Genomic DNA, 22,260 nt, shown 5'->3' with positions numbered 1-22,260 from the left:
ATTTTATAACAACTGACTGGGTCTACTATCACAGCTTGTCACAAGATATGAGGATTGGCCATTCTCAAGTGGACAGATAGGAAGCCAAAGTGAAAACCAGATATTGTATAAGACAAACTATTGGTGGGGAATTTATTTTGGCGGATTGGTGGATTTTTCAGCGACTGCCAATATAAAATCTGCCATTAATTTGGTCTTCTGGATATGTCATCAGGCACGCGGAACAGCAAGATGGTAGGTAATTCTTGCTTGCTGTCTGTTGTGCTTATGCAGTAGTTGGAGTCCATGCAGTAAGTTAGGGAAATGTGAGTCTGGAACACAGCTGTTAATCACAAACACATCAAGACCACTTATGGTAAGACATATATCAGTTATCAAACAACAATGTCCAACCGCCAAATGAAATCTGCCAATATGCTTTGTTCTTCAATTTCTTAGCAAACTACCAAAATTAATTCCCGCCGATGTTTCATGTTATACAGAATAGTCACATAGCTTTCCACAAAGTGAGCATAAATCTAGCTGGGTCCAATTTTGTCACCAGATGGTGCTGTGTGTTACCCGGGCAAAGGTGAGTTTTTCTGAAGTTGTCTTTTAAAATTTGTCATAATTCTCTACTTTGTTATGTTTTCGTTATCTGTTGTTGCGCGCGATGTTAGAAAGACAGGCAAGAGTACGCTCAGCAGTACAAGACTTGGTCACACGAACGAAGCGGTACACCAGAGACGTTGTCTTCGAAGTAGTCGTTTATTGACTCAACCAACACAGTTGTAGATAGATAGGTATAACTAGTATACTGTTTCGTGGCACGCGTCTCTCACACCACACTACTATACGCACACACTATGAATGACTGCTGCTAGCTATTACAACCCTTATATACCTCCCCATGTGGCTCAGTCACGCACTCTGGATCATGCGCTTTTCATCATGCATTCATCATGCCCTGTCAATCACTAAAGCCCAGTTCACAGTACGACGCTGGCACAGCGTCCTGCGAGCGTCCTGGACGCTGACAAGGATGCTCACACAAGCGTCAGCGAAGACGCTGGCGCTGGACCATTCACAGTATTGCATCTGACGAGCGTCCATTGCAAAAAGAACACACTGTGACAGTGGTTTGGTGCTGCAAAGTAACCACGTGTGTACAATGTATCGCGACAGACATAGACGACGATGTTTTGCTTTTGTTGCACTGCTGCGCCGCAGTCTCGATCAAGCGTTTTCTTTCATCCTTATTTTATGTTTTAGGTTACCTCTAGGAGGGAACTACACCAGATGTGGTGTTTTAAAAATAAATTATTATTATTATGTCCTTGTACTCGTTTGACTGAACTTGCCAAACGCAGGGAAAACCACGCACACACTTCCATCAACGAATCAATGTTCGATGCCATGTGAACGAATAGAATATCCCGGATACATCCAGTGGCTGACTTTCGATTGGTTGAAACGGAGCACATGATGTCATCGGACGCTTGGTCACTTCTGGCTAGGACGCTCGATTAGAACTTTTCTCTATTCCAGCATTGTACAAGCGTCGCAGACGCTGACATGTTCACAGTGTGACGCGGATGCTCGCTCATCGTCAGTGTCCAGGACGCTCGCACGACGCTCGTGCCAGCGCCATACTGTGAACCGGGCTTTAATAACCAACCCCGGCTTCCCTGTTATTGCTTGTGATTCCTTGCAGTTGTGACACTTGCTCCCCCCTAAAAAGAACTGTCTTGACAGTTCGTTCCAAAGTCACACAACATCTGTGGAATTAATTCATCTGATTCATAAAGTCAGCCCCAAGGTTTTCGGTTCCTCAGAACACTTGTATTCGGAAAGGGTATCTCTGTAAAAAGAGCCCACCTCATTACTTTGTCATTGGTGAATGTTGAGCGTCGAAGATATATATCAGAGGCTTGTGATCTGTCTGTAGGACGAATTCCCTATCGTAGAGATACACTGCAAACTTTTGAATGCTCCACACAATGGCCAGGCACTCTTTTGCGATCGTGGAGTAATTCCTTTCCCGAATTGACAACTTTCGACTAGCGAATGCTACTGGATATAGGCAACCATCCTGTTCTTGCAGTAATACAGCTGCTAGACCCTTGTCACACGCATGTGTGTGCAATACAAAGCATTTGCAATGATCCGGCAAATGGAGAATTGGTCTACTTGTAATAGACCTCTTGAGGCTGCAGAAGGCACGTTTTGCTGCATCTTCCCAGAGAAGCTTGTTGGGTTGTCATTTTCTTAGCATATCAGTTAACGGTGCGGCGACTGCTGCATAATTTGGAATATGCTCTCTGTAAGAACCTGTAAGTCTCAGAAGTGACCTCAATTCTTTCTTTGTCTCTGGTTGTGTTGCCTTTCTGACTTTCTCCATTCCATCAAAAAGGAGTGCCCGCACACCTTGGCATATTTCTTGCCCCAACAATTTGACTCTTTGTAAACCAACACAGCATTTCTTTGGTCGGAGAGTAAGTCCAGTCTTGGTTAGCTATTCGAATAGTTTCCTCAAGACAATAAGATGTTCTCCTCAAGTTGCGGTGTGGACTAATATATCATCCATGAAGTTGTCCACTTTTGTCAAACCTTTCAATACTTTTGCCATACATCGGGCCAGCGTTGCTTCAGAATTCAGCTTACTGAAGGGCATCTTGAGAAATTCGTAATGCCATCAGGGGTGATGAATGCGGTCTTCCTTACGTCCTCTTCAGCAACCAGTATTTTCCAGTAACCCTTTGATAAGTTGAACTGAGAGTAGTTGTCGTTGTTGACGGACTGAAACAGGTCGCTCATAGGTGTGATGGGCGCGCAGGGTCCACCACGGTGATCTTGTTCAACTTGCGATAATCTATGCACATCCGGTTGCTACCATCTTTTTTCGAACCTTTACTACTGGGAAAGCGTAGGGAGAGTTTGATTCTGTAATGACTTTCATACGTAGCATGTCTTCAATGTCTCTCTGTAAAGCCTCTCTCATGTTGTATGGTATGATGTAGGGCTTGCATCGGATGGTTAGATTGGACGTTAAAACGATGTGATGACACTCCAAATCAGTTGTTGCCGGCATGTCCACAAATAGTCCTCGAAATTCAGTGATGAGAGCTCGTGCTTCACCTTGTTGCTTGGTCATTTGCTGTCCTAGTTGAATATATCTGTAATCCTCTGTAGCTTGATAATTCCCCAGGAATAGGATGTCTTCTTCATTCATTGGGTCATCAGCTGTCGTCTCATCCGTTTCCAGGACCGAGGCCGATACTACCTCTAATAATACTCCCCCTCAAACCGTGCTTTCAGAACTCTTCTCTTCCTCTCGTTGATAAAATTTCTTCAAAATGTTGACATGATAAGTCTTCAATTTTCTGTTGACCATTACTCTGCAATCAGTGTCTCCTATCACACTGTCAACCATACAGTCCCTTCCATGCCATGAGTAATTTATGCTACTGGTATGTAGAAGAATAAGTACCTTGTCTCCACTTGCAAAATGTCCGATGTCTTGATCTCCTGTCGTAATATGCTTTGTGTCTGGACTGTGCTTTTTCTAACTCTTTTCTTGTGATTTGAAGCGTCTCTTTGATCCTTTCTCGGAGCTCAAAAATGTACTGATAAGTAGATTTGACATCATCCCCTCATCTTCCTTTGTCCATAGATGTTTCAGGGTCTTAAAGGACCTCGTACCGTCTTCCATACAAGAGTTCAAAAGGCAAATATCCAGTGGATTGCTGAGGTACCTCGCGTTATGCGAACAACAATGCGTTAATATAGCGATTCCATTGATGTAGTCTGTCTTTGCACAAGCGTTGAAGCATCTTCTTCAGGGTCCTATTAACTTTTTCACAAGACCGTTGCATGCGGGATGGTACGGCGTCGTGGTCAACTGCTTAATATTGAGAAGCCCGTGGACACTTTTGCCATACAATCTGATACAAACTGCGTGCCCATATCACGTAGCGCTTCTTCTGGAATGCCTACCCGGCTATACAAGTTGACCAATGCTTCTGATACAGCTTCGGTGCTGATGGACTTTAGCGGAACTGCTCAGGATATCGTGTGGCATAATCAATGAGTGTCAAAACATATCTTTGACCTTCTTCAGTGGCTGGATGCATTGGTCTTATCAGGTCCAAGGCTACATGCTTGAAAGGCGTGTCGATCAGCGGTATCCTCCCCAACGCAGCCTTTGGAATGTTACCTTTGGATATGGTTTTCTGGCAGACCTCGCACAAACGGCAAAAATGTGAGACATCGCTTCAATTTCCGGCCAATAGAATGATGCCAAGATACAGTGCATCGTCTTCTTCACTCCCAAATGACCGCTCATCAAAGAGTTGTGCCATAATTCCATCACCTGCCGACGTAAAGAGACAGGCACCATGACTTGTCTAACCGGCTTTCTTTGGTTGACTTTGGGATGGCAATACAGCCTGTATAAGATTCCTCTCTTTTCCTGAAATGAGACTGTTCCCTCCCCTTTCTGCATGTGACTCTCTTGTCCATTATACTTCTGCACCAAGGGATCCTCACGTTGTAGCTGTCAACGATCTTCCATAACTTGGAGCATGGAACCCTCAACAGTGATAGTTCACCTTGTCTACTTTCCTGGGCTCTCGTCGTAGCAGCACCTGCTTTAGACGAGGAAGAGTCAGGATCGTTAGCAGAACGAGCTCCTGGGATATTACCAATAATCAAGTCGAAAGTAGCATCTGAAGGGCATTAAGTCTCAACAACACCAGTAAAATGTGGCGTACTTACACTCACGTTCGCGACTGTTACCCTCTTGATGTGTTATTGACCATTTGCATAAAAGCATGTTTCCCCGTAAAGTCATCATCAGGTACAAACCGTTGCTTTAATATGACTCCACTGCAGCCCGTGTCCTGCAAACCACTTACATTCACGTCACCAACCTTACCGCACACTCCCGGCAACCAGAGTTGGGAACTACTCACAATCGGGTTCTTACTGCCATTTCTTGAAGATAACTCGCCATCAAACTCATGCGGCTCTTGGTCAACTAACTGACAAGATGCTTCAGGTAAGGCACCCGATTCAACCACACATCCAGCACTGGCCTCCCCAGAGTAGTCACTGGTTGGACGTGATTTCAGACCTTGCAGAGCTGCTGAAGCTTTTGTAATAGGTTTCCTTGTGTCAACAGTAGGTAGAGGACTACAGCATTCTCTTGCCTCACGACCGAGCTTGTTGCAGCAAAAACATTGCTTCTTTGCTTCCAGACGACATTCAAAAGACTTGTGCCCGTACTTTTTGCACACAAAACATTGCACTGTGGTGTTTGCCGAGGACTCCCGCTCGGCTGGCGGAGCCAATTCTCTGGCTCTAAGTGGTTGCTTGAGACTTCCAGTGAGACCTGATCTGTTGCCTCGAAATGTTTCCACAAAACCTTTCTGCAACTTCTGCTATTTCCTGGAGATTTGCTAACTTTCACGCAGATGTGCAGCCAAGTCTCGGGAACACGAATTCAGGAACTGTTTCTTTACAACCAGGTTTTGATGTCATTGGCCATGTCCGCTGTGCGCTTGCTAACGACATCCATTTTCTAAATAACTCTGTAGACAATAAATAAACTGTTCAGGACTTTTGCCTAACTCAGGTTTGCTCCGACAAAATTTCAGGCGATAATCATCTTCTGTTAGATCATAACGCCGCAATAAGGCTTCCTTGAGTTGATCGTAATCGACCACAGCTGCATCTGATAATCTCAAATAGACTTCAAGGGCTTTATCAGTCAACAACAAAGCACTCAAGGCAGGCACCCACGTATCACTGCCCTATGTGTTGGTTCTTGCAAAACGCTCAAATTTTTGCAAATAGCTATCTAGTTCTTGCTGAGCAATGGTGGGATGATCTTTGTACTTTCTAATTCTAACCTTTTCTTCTTCAACTCATACTGCATTTTCTTCATTTCTCGCTCTCTCTCCCTTTTCTCTCGCTCTAACGTCTGCTGCTCTCTCACAAATTCCTGTAGGTCTTTTTCCTCATATTCCATTCCACGTCCCGTCTCAATCAAACGATTCATCGCTTTCACACGTGCTCACTGACCTCCTTGTTCTTCTACTGGTAACAGCAGTTTTTCCCCCCACTTGAGCCCTATGTCACGCGCGATGTTAGAAAGACAGGCAAAAGTTTGCTGAGCAGTACAAGACTTGGTAACACGAACAAAGCGGTACACCAGAGACGTTGTATTCGAAGTAGTCGTTTATTGACTCAACCAACGCAACTCTAGCTAGATAGGTATAACTAGTATACTGATTTGCAGCACGTGTCTCTCACACCACACTACTATACGCACACACTACGAATGACTGCTGCTAGCTATTACAACCCTTATATACCTCCCCATGTGGCTCAGTCACGTGCTTTTCATCACTTAATCACCAACCCCGGCTTCCCTATTATTGCTTGTGATTCCTTGCGGTTGTGACGTCTGTATGTAATTACTAACTCACATTTTTTTGCTGTTACTTATGTAATTGCTAAATGGCATTGGCTTGTTCTTTGTAGGCTTTTACATATACCAATCTGTAAAATATGATAAGTTTTACACAGAGCTATTGTTGGCTATAGTGTAAACGGTTGAGGGTTTTTCTAGTTTTCAGGAAACCAGAAATTTTCTGGATCCATCGTTACACCTTTTATTCTGAACAAGTGACACTATGCTGTGTGGTTATTATCAATCAGTGCTTGAATAGTACTGGCCAGTTATCTAGCCAAATTGATCGGACAAATCAGATTTTGCAGCCGGTGACGAGGTTTGTTTAGCTGCAATAGCTTGTCTTCATTTGTACCTGCTTAAGTTATCCACAATTGGCATCAGTCTTATCATGTTTAGATGACAGATATGACCAGGGTTCTGCCACGGTGGTCGAGGTGGTTGCCCCCCTCCCCCTCCCCGACTATCACTCCACATGTTCCGACTACCACTATATATTTTAGCTAGTGTTTAGCTTGCTCCAATGGATGGCAAATGTCTAACCATTCCATAGTATAGACATGAGACTTGGCAACATAGTTCCCAACTGTTGACAAAAGTTGCAGCTTTCTTAGTCTGCTCTTCACATCATGGCCCATCGACAGTGTGATGCGTTCTGTTTTGCGTTTTCTTGTCTGTTTTTCGTTTTCTTGTCTGTTTTGTGACAATGCTTGATTGTTCAGGAGTTTGCTCTGCTCTCCCCACCCCCGGATATACGAATAGAATAAACCACGCCCTTAATGCAGCGGACACCTGACCACCACTCCAAAAATCCTGGGCAGAACACTATGACATCTCGACAACTTGCAAGTACTATAGCTGGTACTTGCAACGTATGTGTCTCCAATTCTTTGTAAAGTTGTTCGAGCTTGCTCAAGTGATGCCTTTGCTCTAAGATCACGTAGCATAGCTCTCACACATTGCACTGACAGGGCCGTCGAATTCATATAATACTATAGTGGGTCCCCAGTGGAGTGCTGCAGGTAGAGCTAAGTAATTACGGAGGAAAAACCTTAAATCAAAGTTATCCTAGCTAGTGAAGCCACAGTAGCAAGCCTTTGAAATGCTTTGCAATTACTCAACAAAAGCTGCAACGGGGTAGCACCATGACAAAGGATGAACGAGTTCCCAAACTTGACCTGGAGTAGCCTAACTGGAAATAGATGCTACTCTAGCGCGAGCGAATCAGTTCTCACATGATGTAATACCGCAAGACAGCTGCAGTAGTTAGCAGGCAAGCGATGCAGAACGAGTTCACTAAGTCCAGCCTACTATGAACAGAAAACATGGCAGACTCATTCAATCTTTGTGACGAAGGTAAATGCCAACTATGCCCTGCATGGAAGACATCCGGCTAATTTGATCAAACAAATCATGTTTGTCTGGCAAATACTAATTTTGTCCGAAAAACAGTCAATTGCAAAACATTATTTCCAGCACTTGGCAATATATGTTTTACAGATATGTAAACCTTATGTTGCTTGTGATCATATTACAACTGCTAGTAAGAACTTCACTGCTTTATTTCACTTTCTTGTGATTGGTACTGTTTGGTAGATGGCTTTATCTATTGCTGTTCAAGAGACTTGTATCATAAAAATTAGCTTTTTTTACATGGGGGGGAAAAATGCTGATTGCTTCGGTTTGCTTGTCGTAGTGGAGCTTCCTGGTTCATACTTCTGAAGTGATTTCTGCTGTTACACGAAATGAACCATAAACAGAGTAGGGAGGAGACTACAGCATTTCTAGATCAAATTTGGTCATAGTCACTTCAAATTTGCGTTATTTCAATTCAAATTTGTACTTTGTCATTTCAAATTTGTATTATGTCAATCAGATTCATTCACAGTCATTTCAAATTTGTCAACTGTCAATTCAAATCTGTCAAGAGTCGTTTTAAATTCGCTACTGGTGCATATCTATGCACACAGCTGCAATTTTACTGATTGGCCACAGTAGATTGAAATCGGACATACATACACTTTATTCTGTAAACTGAACAAATATACTGCATCACATAAACGATATTCTACATACTAGCATTACAGTACACGATGTAATTAACACAACACCAAGTTAATTGATGTCAATTTCCAAGAGGGAGAATACCTCTGTCCATATTACGTAACGGTTGATCTGTGCCTTTGACTAAAACAAAACAATCAGCATTGGATCTAAGTTGATTTAACTGCTTTTATTACAATTTCTTTCATAATTTGGCATTTATTTGCTACTTGTGTGTGTTGTTGCGTGTGTTGTTGTGTGTGTTGTTGCGTGTATTGTTGTGTGTGTTGTTGTGCTCGCATTGTGCCCGGTGGGGGTGTTTGCAGAAAGTCTGTCTTTAAAATACTGCCTTCACGAATAGTCTAATTAGTAAACTACGCCAAGAGTTTGCTCAATAGCGTAACGCACATCCAAAATACTAACCAAACTAAGAGCAGTCCAGTCAACATGAATCTACATCATAATTAACATGACATAGCAAATTTGAAATGACCGTGAATGAATTAGAAATGACAATCAACCAATTTGAAATGCCTGTGAATGAGTCTGATTTGACATAATGCCAATTTGAAGTGGCAAAGTATGAACTTGAACTGACAACATATGAATTTGAACTGACAAAGTACGAATTTGAATTGACATAACACGATTTGAAGTGACTATGAACGAATTTGAAGTGACTATGAACGAATTTGAAGTGACTATGAACGAACTTGATCTGGAAATGGTGCACAGAAATCAACGTGCATGCACGTGCCTTGGGGTGTGAATATGAGAATCTAGGCATGCATGTCAAGAGCTTCACAGCTGTTTTCTTTCAGAATATGTGCCACCATACCATCTTTGCTAACAAGCTATTTCAGAGCACTACTATTCTAACTGAAATGTATTTTTGATCAAGTCATGTGATGTTTTTTGTTCTTCCAGTCAGTGAAACCTATGCACGCTGGTGACGAGAAACAGAGAAAAAACCGTGTGGCCTTAGGGCAAGTCAAACCTAATTCTTACAAAATTGAAAGTGCTGATCAGCTGATTGTGGCTTACTTACTGCCTTTATTAAGTTAATCTAAAGGGACTTGAACTATTAAATGGTCTTGCAGGCAATTTGGTAAAAACAGACTATATTATTGTTTTACACAATGTCATAACAATATGATTTGAATGTTGATGCCATGCTTGTTGTCACCAGTTATATCATTGAACATGGTGTATGCTATCTGGTTCTGTGTGAAAAGTCATTTCCTAAACGACTGGCATTCAATTACTTGAAAGACCTTGCACAAGAGTTTCAAAATGAGCATCAGGCAGATGTTAGCCAAGCTACCAGGCCATATGCATTTATTGAGTTTGGTAAGTAAATGCTCATTAGCACATTTTGCGGATGCATATACTGAGAATTTGCATTAGAGACATACATCAACAAGGCAAAGAAGCAGTACCAAGACTCACGATCTCGTCGTCACTTGAATAAGTTAAGTGATGAACTGCAAGATGTCCAGATGATAATGGTACAGAATATTGAGGAAGTGCTGCAGAGAGGAGAACACATGTCAGGTATTATTATGCAGAGTAGTTGGATGTCAAATTTATCTACGAGCATACCCTGAAAGAAGAAATTTGTGCAGGAGAAAAATTGTGCTTTTTCTAGAAACATCACTACTTGTGCAGAATTAATTTGTGCGACAATAAGGCCATGCGCAATAAGATCATGCACAAGGGAAAAATATATGTGGAATTTATTTTGTGCGATTGGCTTGTGATCACAGAAAATTGCACGAATTTTTCTCCCGCACAAATTTCTTCTTTCAGGGTAGTTGGAACATTGTTATGAGGGTGCAAGGTGCTTTCTGAAATATGCATGGATATGTTATACAGAAATTGTACAACCGCAAATCAGTGTATATTAGTGTCATTAAACTAGTTGATTCCCGCTGTAAACTTGCGTGTTTCAGTTACATACATACTTTACAGTAACTTTTAGGTTTAAAAACGTTAGTTTGTTTTATTGTAACTGTTACTATGGAATAAATGTATGAAAACATGATTGTAAAATGTACTAGATAATGATGGCAAGGATTGTAGGTGTAATTGCCATCATGTGAGACCACCCCAATAGCACCTAGTTAGCATTGCTGCCTGGCTATCTGTTTTGGTCTGTCTGTCGGTCGGTCTGTCTGTCAATTTCATTTATTGAAACACAAACTCTACGTTACATTTCTAAATGCAAACAAGCTACTGAGTTCAGCTTTAGTTTAATGCAAGCTACTTTGATAGTCTCTATTGTGTATGTTCTCATCTACTTCTCCAGGGAAGACACGAGTCAGCTTGTGGAGGATGACTTTAATGTTACATCATTGTAAGATTATTGAGGATTTTTTCCTCCAAAAACTTCTAAAGTCAGCTTCATTTGTATATAGCCTTCAACGACTGTTGATCTTCTGGCTAGTTTGTTTAAATAGTTGGTAGCTTCTGATCCCCAAGTTCCAAAAAGGTTCAAATACCAGAGGAGTGAAATGGAGGCTTAATGTATTGCCGGCAAGTTGTTGTTTTCGTATTTGATCATCTTCCTTTCCTCCCTTCTTGCTGCAGCAAAACCTTTCTCTAAAGCTGCCTGCTTTAGAATGTCTTGTCTGAAAGGATGAGCCATGGCTACGTCAAGGTCATAGCTACACCCAAAGTCGTACACAACTATGTCTGGTCTATTCTCATTTCCAGAGTAATGATGACGAGGTTGTTTCTCGTGATGAATCTTTAATTCATGTAGACAAGTGCTCCGTGCATTTACAATTTCATCATGCTGCCACACAGGCCCACCTCCATGTTTGCATGTAAGAAGATGATATTCATCTGCCAACTTGCCACATTTACACTGGATGTTCCAGTTGATCGTCTGTCTGTCTGTCAATACATATATTTTTCATCAATGAACTATAGCGCCAAAGCAATAGCTAATTTACGTGTCCATTACATCTAGTACATACATGAAAATTGGTTAAAACTACAATGCACACTATATACGCGCTAAATACACATACACATTATGACTAGATGAAAGGGACCTGTCTGTCTGTCTGTCTGTCTGTCTGTCTGTCATCTGTATATATTTTTTATTTGATAAATCACAATTTAGAGATGGCTATTACAAACCTCTACAGTTGTTCATTACTAAAGCTATTTTCATCATTATCTACTCCAAGGCCACAAGGCCTGGAAACTTGTAAAAACTACTCATTACATTTATTTTGAAGTCTTAATTTTCTTTATATCACCCTCAAGTTACATTTCTGTAGTTGAACAAACAGACATTCTCTCCTGTAGGTTTAAAGTGTGAGCTGTTTCCATTCCCACACTCGTCTGTAGACCTTAGAGAGAGGTGATGTAAGTATTTTTCTGCCTGTTGCCCCCAATGTCCAAAATGTTCAAAGACCAAAGGCACTAATCTGACTGCTTCACCAGGGAGACGTTCATTACTGTACTTCTCTGCATTTGTTTTTTTTGCAATGCTGTCGCACCTTCTGTTGACACTGAAGAGAATATATATGACTTCGCTGCTTTATGGGTGAGCCAAGGATAAATCCAGATATGTGTTTGACCCTGAACCAAAATCAAAAATTGTGATGTCTGAGCGATTGTCAGTGTGTTTGTCTGTCTATCTGTCTGTCAATCACATCTATTTGAACTTTTATCTATGATACATTTTGCAATGCAGGGTACCATGTACTGTCCAACTGCTACAGTATTTCCCGCCCAATTATCCGACTCAGTCAATCAATTATCCGGTTGGGGCAACCAATTATCCGCTTCAGACAACCAATTATCCGGTTGGGGCAACCAATTATCCGACTCAGCCAATCAATTATCCGATTGTGGTGTTGGTAGTAACGTGCGTTAGAGTTGTTGGTGTTTATTTCCCATGGAAGTTGAGCTAGTCGTTTTGTGTTAGGCTGTCGTTCTATAATATATATACACACTACTGCCAACAAGCATTGCACCAGTTATGAGTAGAATTAAAATTCAAACTAATTTTTAGTAGTTCACTGTGTTGTATGTTTGTTTAGAACTTGACTCCAAAGCAAACAACTTGTCAAGCATGTCCAAGACTTACAAAAAGGAAGCTAGATTTCTGAATATACGAGCGTCTCTTGCTAAAAAGATTGCCTGCGGAATTATTTTGATTATCATGGTATTGTTTCTGCGGTATTGGATTTTCTAGTTGAGCTGTATTGATAGCCTGTATGTAAGCCGTGTAGGGAACGTACATACGGGACTTCTGTACTAAGTATACATGGCGCGACCAGTTGGCTACTTCCCTTTGGGTTCTACGAGGTCGATGACTTATGAATGGATAGGAGAAGGTGTTCAAGATGGTTGGCAGCTGCACTACAGGTAATTTGTTTCGTTGCTTGTGTTCCTTTCAGCAACAACTTTGCCATTGCAGAGGTCTAGGGAGGTTATAGGCTTGTTAGTGTGACTGCCCTGCCTGTTTGCCTGCTTGCCTTGCCCGCCGTAAGTGGAAATGAATATCACAATCCAACATCAACAAGAGGATCTAGACTGGGGTCCCGTATCAATTATCAAACGGCTGCCGCTATTAGACCTGAGCGTACTTTCCAATGTACATGATTAGGTAGGCATATTTCTACCAAACACAACGTACTAGAAACGACTCTGCAGCCTGTCTTCCGTGATGCTACTAGTATTTGTCTGCAGCCAGTGCAGGCGATGATGGAAAAATGCCTAGTATCGAACGTCCACGCCTGTTCGACGACCAAAAAGATTTCTTCAACATGTGGCATACGAATCGAAAGCTTGGAGCTTCAGCTTTCGAATCCGTTGGTCCTCATCTTGAACAAAAGATGTTTTATTGCCAAGCGTAGCGAGGCTTCTAACCCGGAAACAGGAGTTTGGGTACGCCCGGATATTGGGTACGGCCGTACCAAATTTCCTAGGAGAATAAGTACAGCTCTAGGAAATCCGGTACGATCAGGAAATCTGGTACGGTCGTACTGAGTATCCTAGGAAATCTGGTAGGTAAAGTATATCCAATATCTTAAATTGTTTAATTTAATAATACAAATACCCGATATACTAAGAAATCAATATATTCTCAATATATTGGAGAATTTGATACTACTTAAAATTTTAATTTGGTACATCAGGTATTTGTATACAGTCGTGTGTCACTTATCCGACCCCCTTGGGACTGGACCCTGTTGGATAAGTGAAAATGTTGGATAACTGAAGCTGTTACGAACTCAACTATTGTTCATATTATATGGCATATTTTCCACATTAGATGTACATGTACACTGAATGTAGATGTGAATTTAAACGAACCAAATGTCTTATTGATCTAGAAATAAATTATACATGATTGATTGTAAATTTATATATGTACAGTAATATGCTGGATGCGTTCAGGATTCTCGCTAGAGATTTTTGGGAGCGTGGCGGGATGGGCAGGTCAACGACGCACTGCTCTTTACTGTCGGACATGCGCACTAGAGCTGATCTCCAGTGAGGTAGACTTTGCGTTGTGGAAGATGTACATTCAAGTGCCCTGCCCTGCCCTCGCAAGGAAATCAACTTCGATCGTCAGTAAGCCCTTCTTAGCGATGTTCATCGACTGCTCTTGCGCAAGTTTCGTAGACGAACTACAGAAAGTTTGTCTAGTTGGGCGTTGATTGACATTTACCACTGTTGTTGCTTTGACCAGTCTAGAGTAGATTCTAGGTGTACACTTGCCGGACAAGAACGTGCTTTCCTGATCACTGGAAGGGCATCCGGGACTAGAATCAGAGGCAGCGCATCTGGGACTGCAATCAACAGGTTGTGCGTACAAGTACGTCATGGAGCGAGGCTATCATCCCACATTATTTTGCAAGAGCCTAGATTTGTGGCTATTGTCACCTTTAGTATTGTCTCCAGTAGTATGGAATTTTCAAACATTCGTTAGCTGTAGACTTTGGACTCGTATCTACCGTTTCTGAGCGTGGCTGCCACGCTGTAGTGAGAACCCTGTGCGTTATTATCATATCATCTGAAGAATTAAATTTCTAGCCAGCTCGTTAAACTGTTTCGTTCAATTGTGTGATCCATGTATGAATTTGTATTGCTATCATAATGTCCATTCATCTCTTCTTGAGGAATTCATCAATTCGGTGCTGGACAAGTGTGGACGCTCACTTCTTCGCAGCTTGACACAACAATGCGTTTATTGTGACTGATGCCGACACTCGTGCATCATCCTGCTGCTCAAGGTATTGGAGGATCTTCTCGAAGGCCTTACATTCTTGTCTATGAGAAACTGCTGGTTCAGTCTCCTCAACGTCAGCATCATTATATGACAGCTCTTCCATAGCAAACCGCTCATTCTTGATCATCGTTCAACTCTTGATAGCCCGGATTGTGAGCATCGCAAGACAGCCACGCTTCTCTGTCCTTGTCAGCTACATTCATTTGCTCGAGCAATGGCTGAATTTCATCCAAGGACGACTGTTCAGAAGTGGCAACTTCACTACCCTCATTAGGTGCTGTATCAGGCCATAGCTCCTTCTAACTGTTGCTAATGGTCTGCTTGCTCTTCACTTCCTCCCAGCTGTTAGCAGCCATCATAACAGCATTCTTGATGGTTAGTCTTTTGTTGTAATCAAAGACTGTCGAGCCATCCTCCTCCTCGTCCAGGGCTCGGAGGAGCAGATCGCGGCAGTACAGGCTTTTTATATTCTCCAGCACTCCTTGGTCCACTGGCTGGATCAATGAGGTTGTGTTGGGTGGCAAGCATGGCTTGGAGCATTGTCTAGCAGCAACACCACTATTTTTTGCAGACCAAGCTGCCTAATACCGGCTTTGCACTAGACGATTTGACTCCAGCCAAATTGGCTCGAGCCTGGCCCGTGCTAATTTGGCATGATTGGTGGTGTGTTTAGACTATCTGGGCTAACTGGGCATGGTGGTGCATTTGGCATGCTTTGCGTAAGCGCATGAAGAAGACATTACTGTTTTTTCTTCTAACCTTATTTTGTCGATTCCAGTGCAAGTCCTTTCTAAAAGATTCTTGGACATGTTCATCAAAGTCTTCAAGGTTGCGAATATGGAACGAGAAATACGGGAATATGCAGAAGGAAATATACTATTTGTATTGTTGCCCAGTAACACGAAAATATGTAACACGTGGTTAGGTTTAGCTCGAGCTTGGCCGTATGGTTTAGCTTGAGCTTGGCCCTATGGTTTAGCTCAGACTAATTTAGCATGGGCTAAATGCACTTAGCTCGAGCCAACATTGTTTACACGGTGCCAAATTAGCACGGGCCAGTTTGGCTCGAGTCAAATCGTCTAGTGTAAAGCCGGTATAAGGGACAATCTTGTCTTAGAAACAAAATTCTGGTGGAACCACGAGCGGAACAGGGTGCTGTCCATCCAGGCATTTTGCTGTGGCACTTTTATGGATGAACGTCAACAGAAGTGTGATGCTACCACTAGCATTGGCACAAGCCATCAGCGTGACTCTGTCCTTGGACTTTTTTGTTCCGCTTGCAGATGTCTCCCGACTGCTGACCAGAGTGTGGCAAGGAAGAGCTCTCCAGTAAAGGCCTGTTTTGTCGCAATTGAACACTTGGTCGCAGCTCAGCTTATGGGCATTGACATGTTTTGAGAACTTCTGTTGGAAGGGCTCAACAGCGGGTTCGTCGGCACTCAGTGATTCACCCTGCACCAGCAGCGAACGTAAGCTGTGTCTGTTACGAAATCTCGAGCCATCATGGTGCCAGCTACAAATTATTCTGATGCGCAGGAATACAACAGTGGATGCAGCTGGGCTGCCTTCGTCATCACGACGGGGCCACTGACAGGTACACCTGCGAGGACAGAGAGAAGAAAACAAGCAAAGGCAATGTAAAAGTGTAAGTGTATCTAAAGTCCGTCCACTCTGACTTCTCTCCCCCTCCCCTCCGGAAGCTTGTGTGTGGTTCTTACGTGGGCAGGTGTTCTCAGCGTTTAGCCAATGAGCAATTGGTAATTAGCGTAAGGGTGGGTTTGTCTTTCAATTGAAGGCTGTCTATTGGTTAACCATAGAGTAGCTAGGTAAACAATTTGCATAACAAGGTTGACGGAAGTTCATCTGCAATGCACACCCAAAGAACGGCATGACCATGAGCTCTAAAATGAAGTGTTCAGCGTGTCTCTAGGACCTTGCTGTCAAAAGTTATTCATGATTTACTGAGGGAGAAGTCAGACTTTAGATAAATATAGATTGCATGACGTATAGAGACCGCACGCCGGGTAACCGAACATTCTAAAACTGATCGCTTAGCAATGCAATTCCACATGTGGACATTTTCTTACCTTTTTTTGCAGCGTTCCTGAACGAACCAAGTGAAAGCAGCCCTGTCCAATTCTGGAAAGTCAGAATCTCGCATCGTGCAACATTTCTTCATGCAGTCTCTGCTTTCAAGCTGTGCTTGAAATGCCTTCAACTTCCCCTCCGACTTCAGAATGTCATGCACTGTCGGACGACCAATTCCAAACTCTTTAGCGATGCGCCAGTGCGAAAAGCCCTTCTCCCTACCGTGCTGGCAAATTTCCAGCTTCTGCTCAATGTTGAGCACGACTGAAGAAACGCTTGAACTCCCTCTCAAACTTGTTACAAGAAACAACTGTCCTGCTCGTGGATGTACATGTACCTACACATGTATGCAGCTGACCAGCCACGTGATCATCCAAGTGACAAGCTCCTGTCGGATAAGTGAAAGTCGGATAAGTGACACGCGACTGTATTAAATTTGTAATAATTTGTATCAAGTATGCCAAAATAGTTATAAACTTGGACATACACTGTAAAGCTCCTCCTCAGCTTCCGTGGAAGAGCTGCAACTGCCAGCAGCGTCAGTCAGCATTTTCAAATGCGACTTTTTGAGCATGTGCAAAAATATCAACTAGAAGATGGGCGATGTCACCCAGAAGCATGCAGCCTGTATACGTTTATGTTCCAGCATAAGTTACCTGGCTGCTAATTTTGATTGAAACTACTTGTTGATAGTCGAACTGGCAAGTTTCAGGTAGGTAATAGATGCGAACTCAATTTCCTGGACTGAACACACAGGTGTACAGAATATTCGGTACACTGTACTTGTTATTCTTAGGATATTAGGTACGGCCGTACCTAATATCTGCGTACCCAATTTCCTGCTACATTGGGTCACACAACAGAAAGGGGCATGGTCATATGTAGCTATATCGAGCTCTCGGTATATAAATTATATATATCCCATTTGTATATGCTGGTGCTCACTGGTAGATGAGCTTCGTCTTTTGTCAGTTTGTTTCTCAAAATTCGGTTGTGATTGTTTGCTTCGTCTTTTTCAACTTGTTAAACACTCAGACTGTACTTGTGTGGCACTCCAGTTGATGTTTTCCCATCTTTGCAACTAACAGTTTCAAGTTTAATTAAATTCGTCTGGACCTTTGATCTTCACTTTACTCTGTTCTATTTTGTCTTCACTATTTTAATGTCAACGTTGGTGCATAGTGTTATTGTCATCAAGTACTTATGTTTCTCGATTTGCCTTTTCTTTGCTCTATCTATGATCTCCAACATTTGCCATTGTCTGGCTGAGGTGTCATCATTCAATTGTGATGTCACAACAGCACAACCATTGTGTCTTTCACTCTCTGTACGGTCATTGAGGATATACCAGGTTGTCCAGTGGTAATGCCCGCCGTTTAAAAGTTGTGTTTGTTGTTTTGTTTTCGGTGGTTCAAATAGCCCTTTAGTTGATGGTTTTCTTTTGGACGAGATCATTTTCTCTGTCAGCTGGATCATCAGATCAGATGACTGACTCTACTAGCGATGAACCATTGTAAGCAGTGTGGAAAATAGGGCATTATTTTGGCTCGGACAGACTGAGTCTTGGTAGGACATTCTAATTAAGTGTCTCTCCTAGTGCAGCCATTTTGCATGTAATTTTTGATAACCAACTTCCAAGGGAGAATGGGCGTTAAAGGCAGCTGACGTTTTCTCTGGATAAAGCATGCTAGGAGGCACCTAAGTTCATGAAATTAACAGTTACACCATTGGAAAGGCCATCACGTGCAAAGAGACAAGGTTTACACTATCATATATGCATACGGGTGGATATTTTGTCCAAGCACGTTCCAACACTGGTGCAGTATTTGTCGGACAAACAACACATTTAGTGAGGTATTGTCCTATGTCCTACCATTATTTTCCACATTGGTTGTAAGTCCTACCAAGTCTCAGTCACTGGAGCCCTTCTGTAACCCGCAGTTCAACCTGTCTACTTTGCAATCTATTTGTTCGAGATGAATACGCATTATGGCAGCACATCAATCTAGAACATATCATGCTGCTTGCCCAATCTTGATTTCTTACGTCTACAGTGTTGTTGTGTTTGTTCTTCTTGTGGTTTTGCTTATGCCCGACTCTGGAATTTCTGCCGTCGGTCTCAAGGACCTGGTCTTCTGCATTGTGGGGCAGTCTTGATTAATCCAGGGATGTCAACTGGTTTCAAGTGACACCTGATACGTCTGATATTTCTTGCACTACTGGATCCTCTATTTCTGAGGCCGGCCAGGACACTAGATGTTTATTCTGTCATTACGAAACTGATGTTGTTTTTCAAACATGGAAATTAGCTGCGACCCTTGTGTGTGATGTCGCCAATGAGACGGTTTGTTCTCAGCACTGACGAATGAGATCATCGATGTGCTTGAACTCCCATACATTTGCTTGACATGTTCGAAAAGTTCCAGATGCTTCTGTTTGGTCTCTGTCAAAATGCTGTCTCTAGACACAGAGTTAAATGCATTTTGACGTCTATTGAGAGTATGGACAATGAAAGACTAATTTCCATCAGACACAAAATATGATGGAATAAGAAGAGTTCAGCTCCACTAAGTGTTACAATGCCGCGCTGTGAAGGTGAAAGTACAATGAAAACAAACCAGCCATGTGAGTGCACATTGCCCTTGCAGTGACTCTTTGAAGCACTTCACCTATAGCAATAGGTCTCACATTAGAATTATCCTTTGGTAAAGCAATGAGTCGAGAAGCCATCAAAAGAGGTACGGCTGCCTCAGGAACATGTCCTTCAGCAATCAAAGAGCAAACTAAGTAAAAAGGTCACAACACAAGTTGTTTTCTAAGAGTGATTGAAGATGCTCATATGTCCACTCTTAAAGACATCCTCCACTTCCTTTAGGAGCCTTTCTGATCATCAATAAAGACTTCTTTGTTCATACAGAATACTTGTGTCGTGTATGGTTCTTGACTTTCCTCTAGAGAAAACTGACATGATTTTTTGTGAGATGTTTATTTGCAAGTTTAGCGACAGTGTGATCGGTACTTGGAGCTAGGCCTGACTAGTCAATAACCTGGAAGCTCGTGATAATTTGCCACATTGAAAAAGAAGTTGTTGATTTCTTGATGTTGGAAGAGCTTTAATCAACTTTAGAGTTGTGATAACCACTACGCAGAAAGATCAGTTTATGCCAGTGGAACTGGAGAAAGCGATTATAGATTGGCTTGATTTCTCTCACTGCTACTTTGCCACCTGTATGAGGTCTAAGAAGCATTCGAGCAATAAAAAGCTGTTTCCAACCACAGTCATCAGAGGGATCCTCTTCAATTTTTCTCAAACAAGAAGACAACATTCTTGAAATATGCCATGAAGGCTAGATAAGACATTCTTCACAGTGTTGGTGGTAACCAGTCCAATATAACATCAGTAGTGATAGAATCAATCAAACACCATGTCTCTGCTGCTTCTGTGGTAGACAATGATGTGTATTTACTGAAGAACTTTCTAAATGACATCATCTTTTGCATCCAAACACGCGGTTTCTGACTGCGGCATTTGTCTTCTCTCGGATGAGGGTGTCACGAACTCGACTAGCAGGAGTTTACTTCAGCAGGATACGCGGTGAGCTGACACAGTTTCTTGTGGAGACGACAAGTTTTACCAGATACTCAACTCGATGTACATGCACGCTTCTCTAGTGGGCACTCTCTGATGTAGGCATTCAGTCAAATGCAAATTATGTCAGTTAAAACTAACCCCTCCCCCACTGCTATTATTAGCTTATGCATACATTATCTATCACATCTATCTATATATGTAATATATGTAATAAAGGAGGTGTGTGTGTGTGTGTGTCTGTCTGTCTGTCTGTCTGTCTGTCTGTCTGTTCAGTTCATACGAAAGGATCTCCAAGACGGCGAGTCTGATCATCACCGAATTCTGCTCACACATGCCGAATTCATAGAGGTTGACAGCAAAGCTGTTGTCGTCTTCTGGACTTCTCCCACGCCACTGCGATATCTCTAATGGCTTATTGGATCTCCACCGAATTTAAACTGCATGTTCCTGACGTCGGACGGTATGGTTGGAGTGTGTCATTTATTGCAGGCGATGTCGGAAAAAGGAAGATATTTTTGTGTATATCCATGTCTTGAAAAAAATTGCCTACCGTTTGTTTAGTCGTGTAGGCGAATCAAATTCCTACCTTGTTTGATACACCTGTTCCCTGCAACGCCAGCAATGACTTCGAAGTGAAGATGCCCGACAGGACGTTGAAATAGTCAGACGAATTGTGACTTGGTATATATATGGGGAAAGGATTATCCGGGTGAGTGCGTAACTGCACGTGACTTTCAGGTTCCTGCAGCCCGAATGGACTTGCGTCGAATAGATGCCAGGTTTGATACACCTGTTCCTCGCAACGGCCGCACGTCTTTGAAGTACCCGTCCAACGAGACAGTCAAAATGGCTTTAATGGGATAGTAATATCAATCACGATCAATACTCCAATCAACGAGATTTTTTTGAAACTGTGACCTTCACTTATGTTCTTTGTCTTCAAGGGGATAATTTAATTTAACTAACAATCAATAATCCAATCAACGGGATTGTTTGAAATGGGATACTCAACAAATAGATTTGCATACATTGGGATACTCAATCTCTGCTGACTTCTCAGAACGGGATATCATTGAACGGGATATTACTCTGAACGAAATTCTTCATGACATTCTGTCTGGCTGCTAATTATATACTTTAATTAATAATGATAAATTGTCAAAATGGGATACTCATGCAACAACATAAATTTTCATACAACGTTAAATTATTAATTAACTTTATGAGAATTCTGTGTGTGGCTGCCAATTCTGTAAATGAGATATACTTCATGAATGCATACAATGATAAATTGATTTACGAACAACTAATAATCTAATCTGCCCGTGCTGAGAAAACAGCATGGTGAATGAGCCTCTAGCAGCAACCCAACAAATGCATTGTTGCTCCTTTCTCACCTTCAGCATTGAACTGCGTTGAAAATTCGTTGTCACCTTGCTTTTCTTGGTCTTTCCAACTTAGCAGCAGTGCATTCAAGTACTTTTCTTTTTCTCCACTCTGCCAGATTTCCAGAGTGTTTGTGCACTATGTGTAACAGCGTCTTGATGGCCAAGACGTTTAGAGTTGGCAAACATAAACGCATTCACAGAGTGTTGATACGTGTTAGTTGGCTCTTGCATATGGCTCAACTTTAAGGTGGACTTTTATACGCCAAGCTTCATGCCAATCACACCAACACACCCGAATGTGGTAGCTAGAAACTAGGATATTTGAGAAGACCTGCTAGGAGTAGTATTAAGGTACAGTATTTAATATTGTTAAAATGTTAGTGTCAGTTTGTGAAGAGCCAGCAGTTTAATTCACCTTCAGTCAATAGAGTTTCTCGTG

The 22,260-nt window shown here is 42.1% G+C and overlaps 1 protein-coding gene across 1 annotated transcript; it reads left to right on the top strand.

The window, feature by feature from the left end:
- The first annotated feature begins 359 nt into the window (after nucleotides 1-359).
- Nucleotides 360-12,729, top strand: LOC134191363 (vesicle-trafficking protein SEC22b-like). Its single transcript, XM_062659972.1, has 4 exons — nucleotides 360-571; nucleotides 9,687-9,847; nucleotides 9,905-10,051; nucleotides 12,556-12,729. The coding sequence occupies exons 1-4, from the start codon at nucleotides 465-467 to the stop codon at nucleotides 12,708-12,710; spliced, it is 570 nt and encodes a 189-aa protein (XP_062515956.1). The 5' UTR covers nucleotides 360-464; the 3' UTR covers nucleotides 12,711-12,729.
- Nucleotides 12,730-22,260: the final 9,531 nt, after the last annotated feature.

Source organism: Corticium candelabrum, chromosome 15 (assembly GCF_963422355.1).
Source record: "Corticium candelabrum chromosome 15, ooCorCand1.1, whole genome shotgun sequence".
In the NCBI taxonomy this organism is placed as follows: Eukaryota; Metazoa; Porifera; class Homoscleromorpha; order Homosclerophorida; family Plakinidae; genus Corticium; species Corticium candelabrum.
Note: the sequence above shows the minus strand (reverse complement) of the source record. Positions and strands in the feature narration are given on the sequence as shown.

Coding starts and splice junctions, on each gene's coding strand:
- LOC134191363 (XM_062659972.1), top strand. CDS start 465: ATGTTTCATGTTATACAGAATAGTCACATAGCTTTCCACAAAGTGAGC. Junction 9,848..9,904: donor ATATGCATTTATTGAGTTTG/GTAAGTAAATGC, acceptor AATTTGCATTAG/AGACATACATCAACAAGGCA. Junction 10,052..12,555: donor GAGAGGAGAACACATGTCAG/GTATTATTATGC, acceptor ATGTTTGTTTAG/AACTTGACTCCAAAGCAAAC.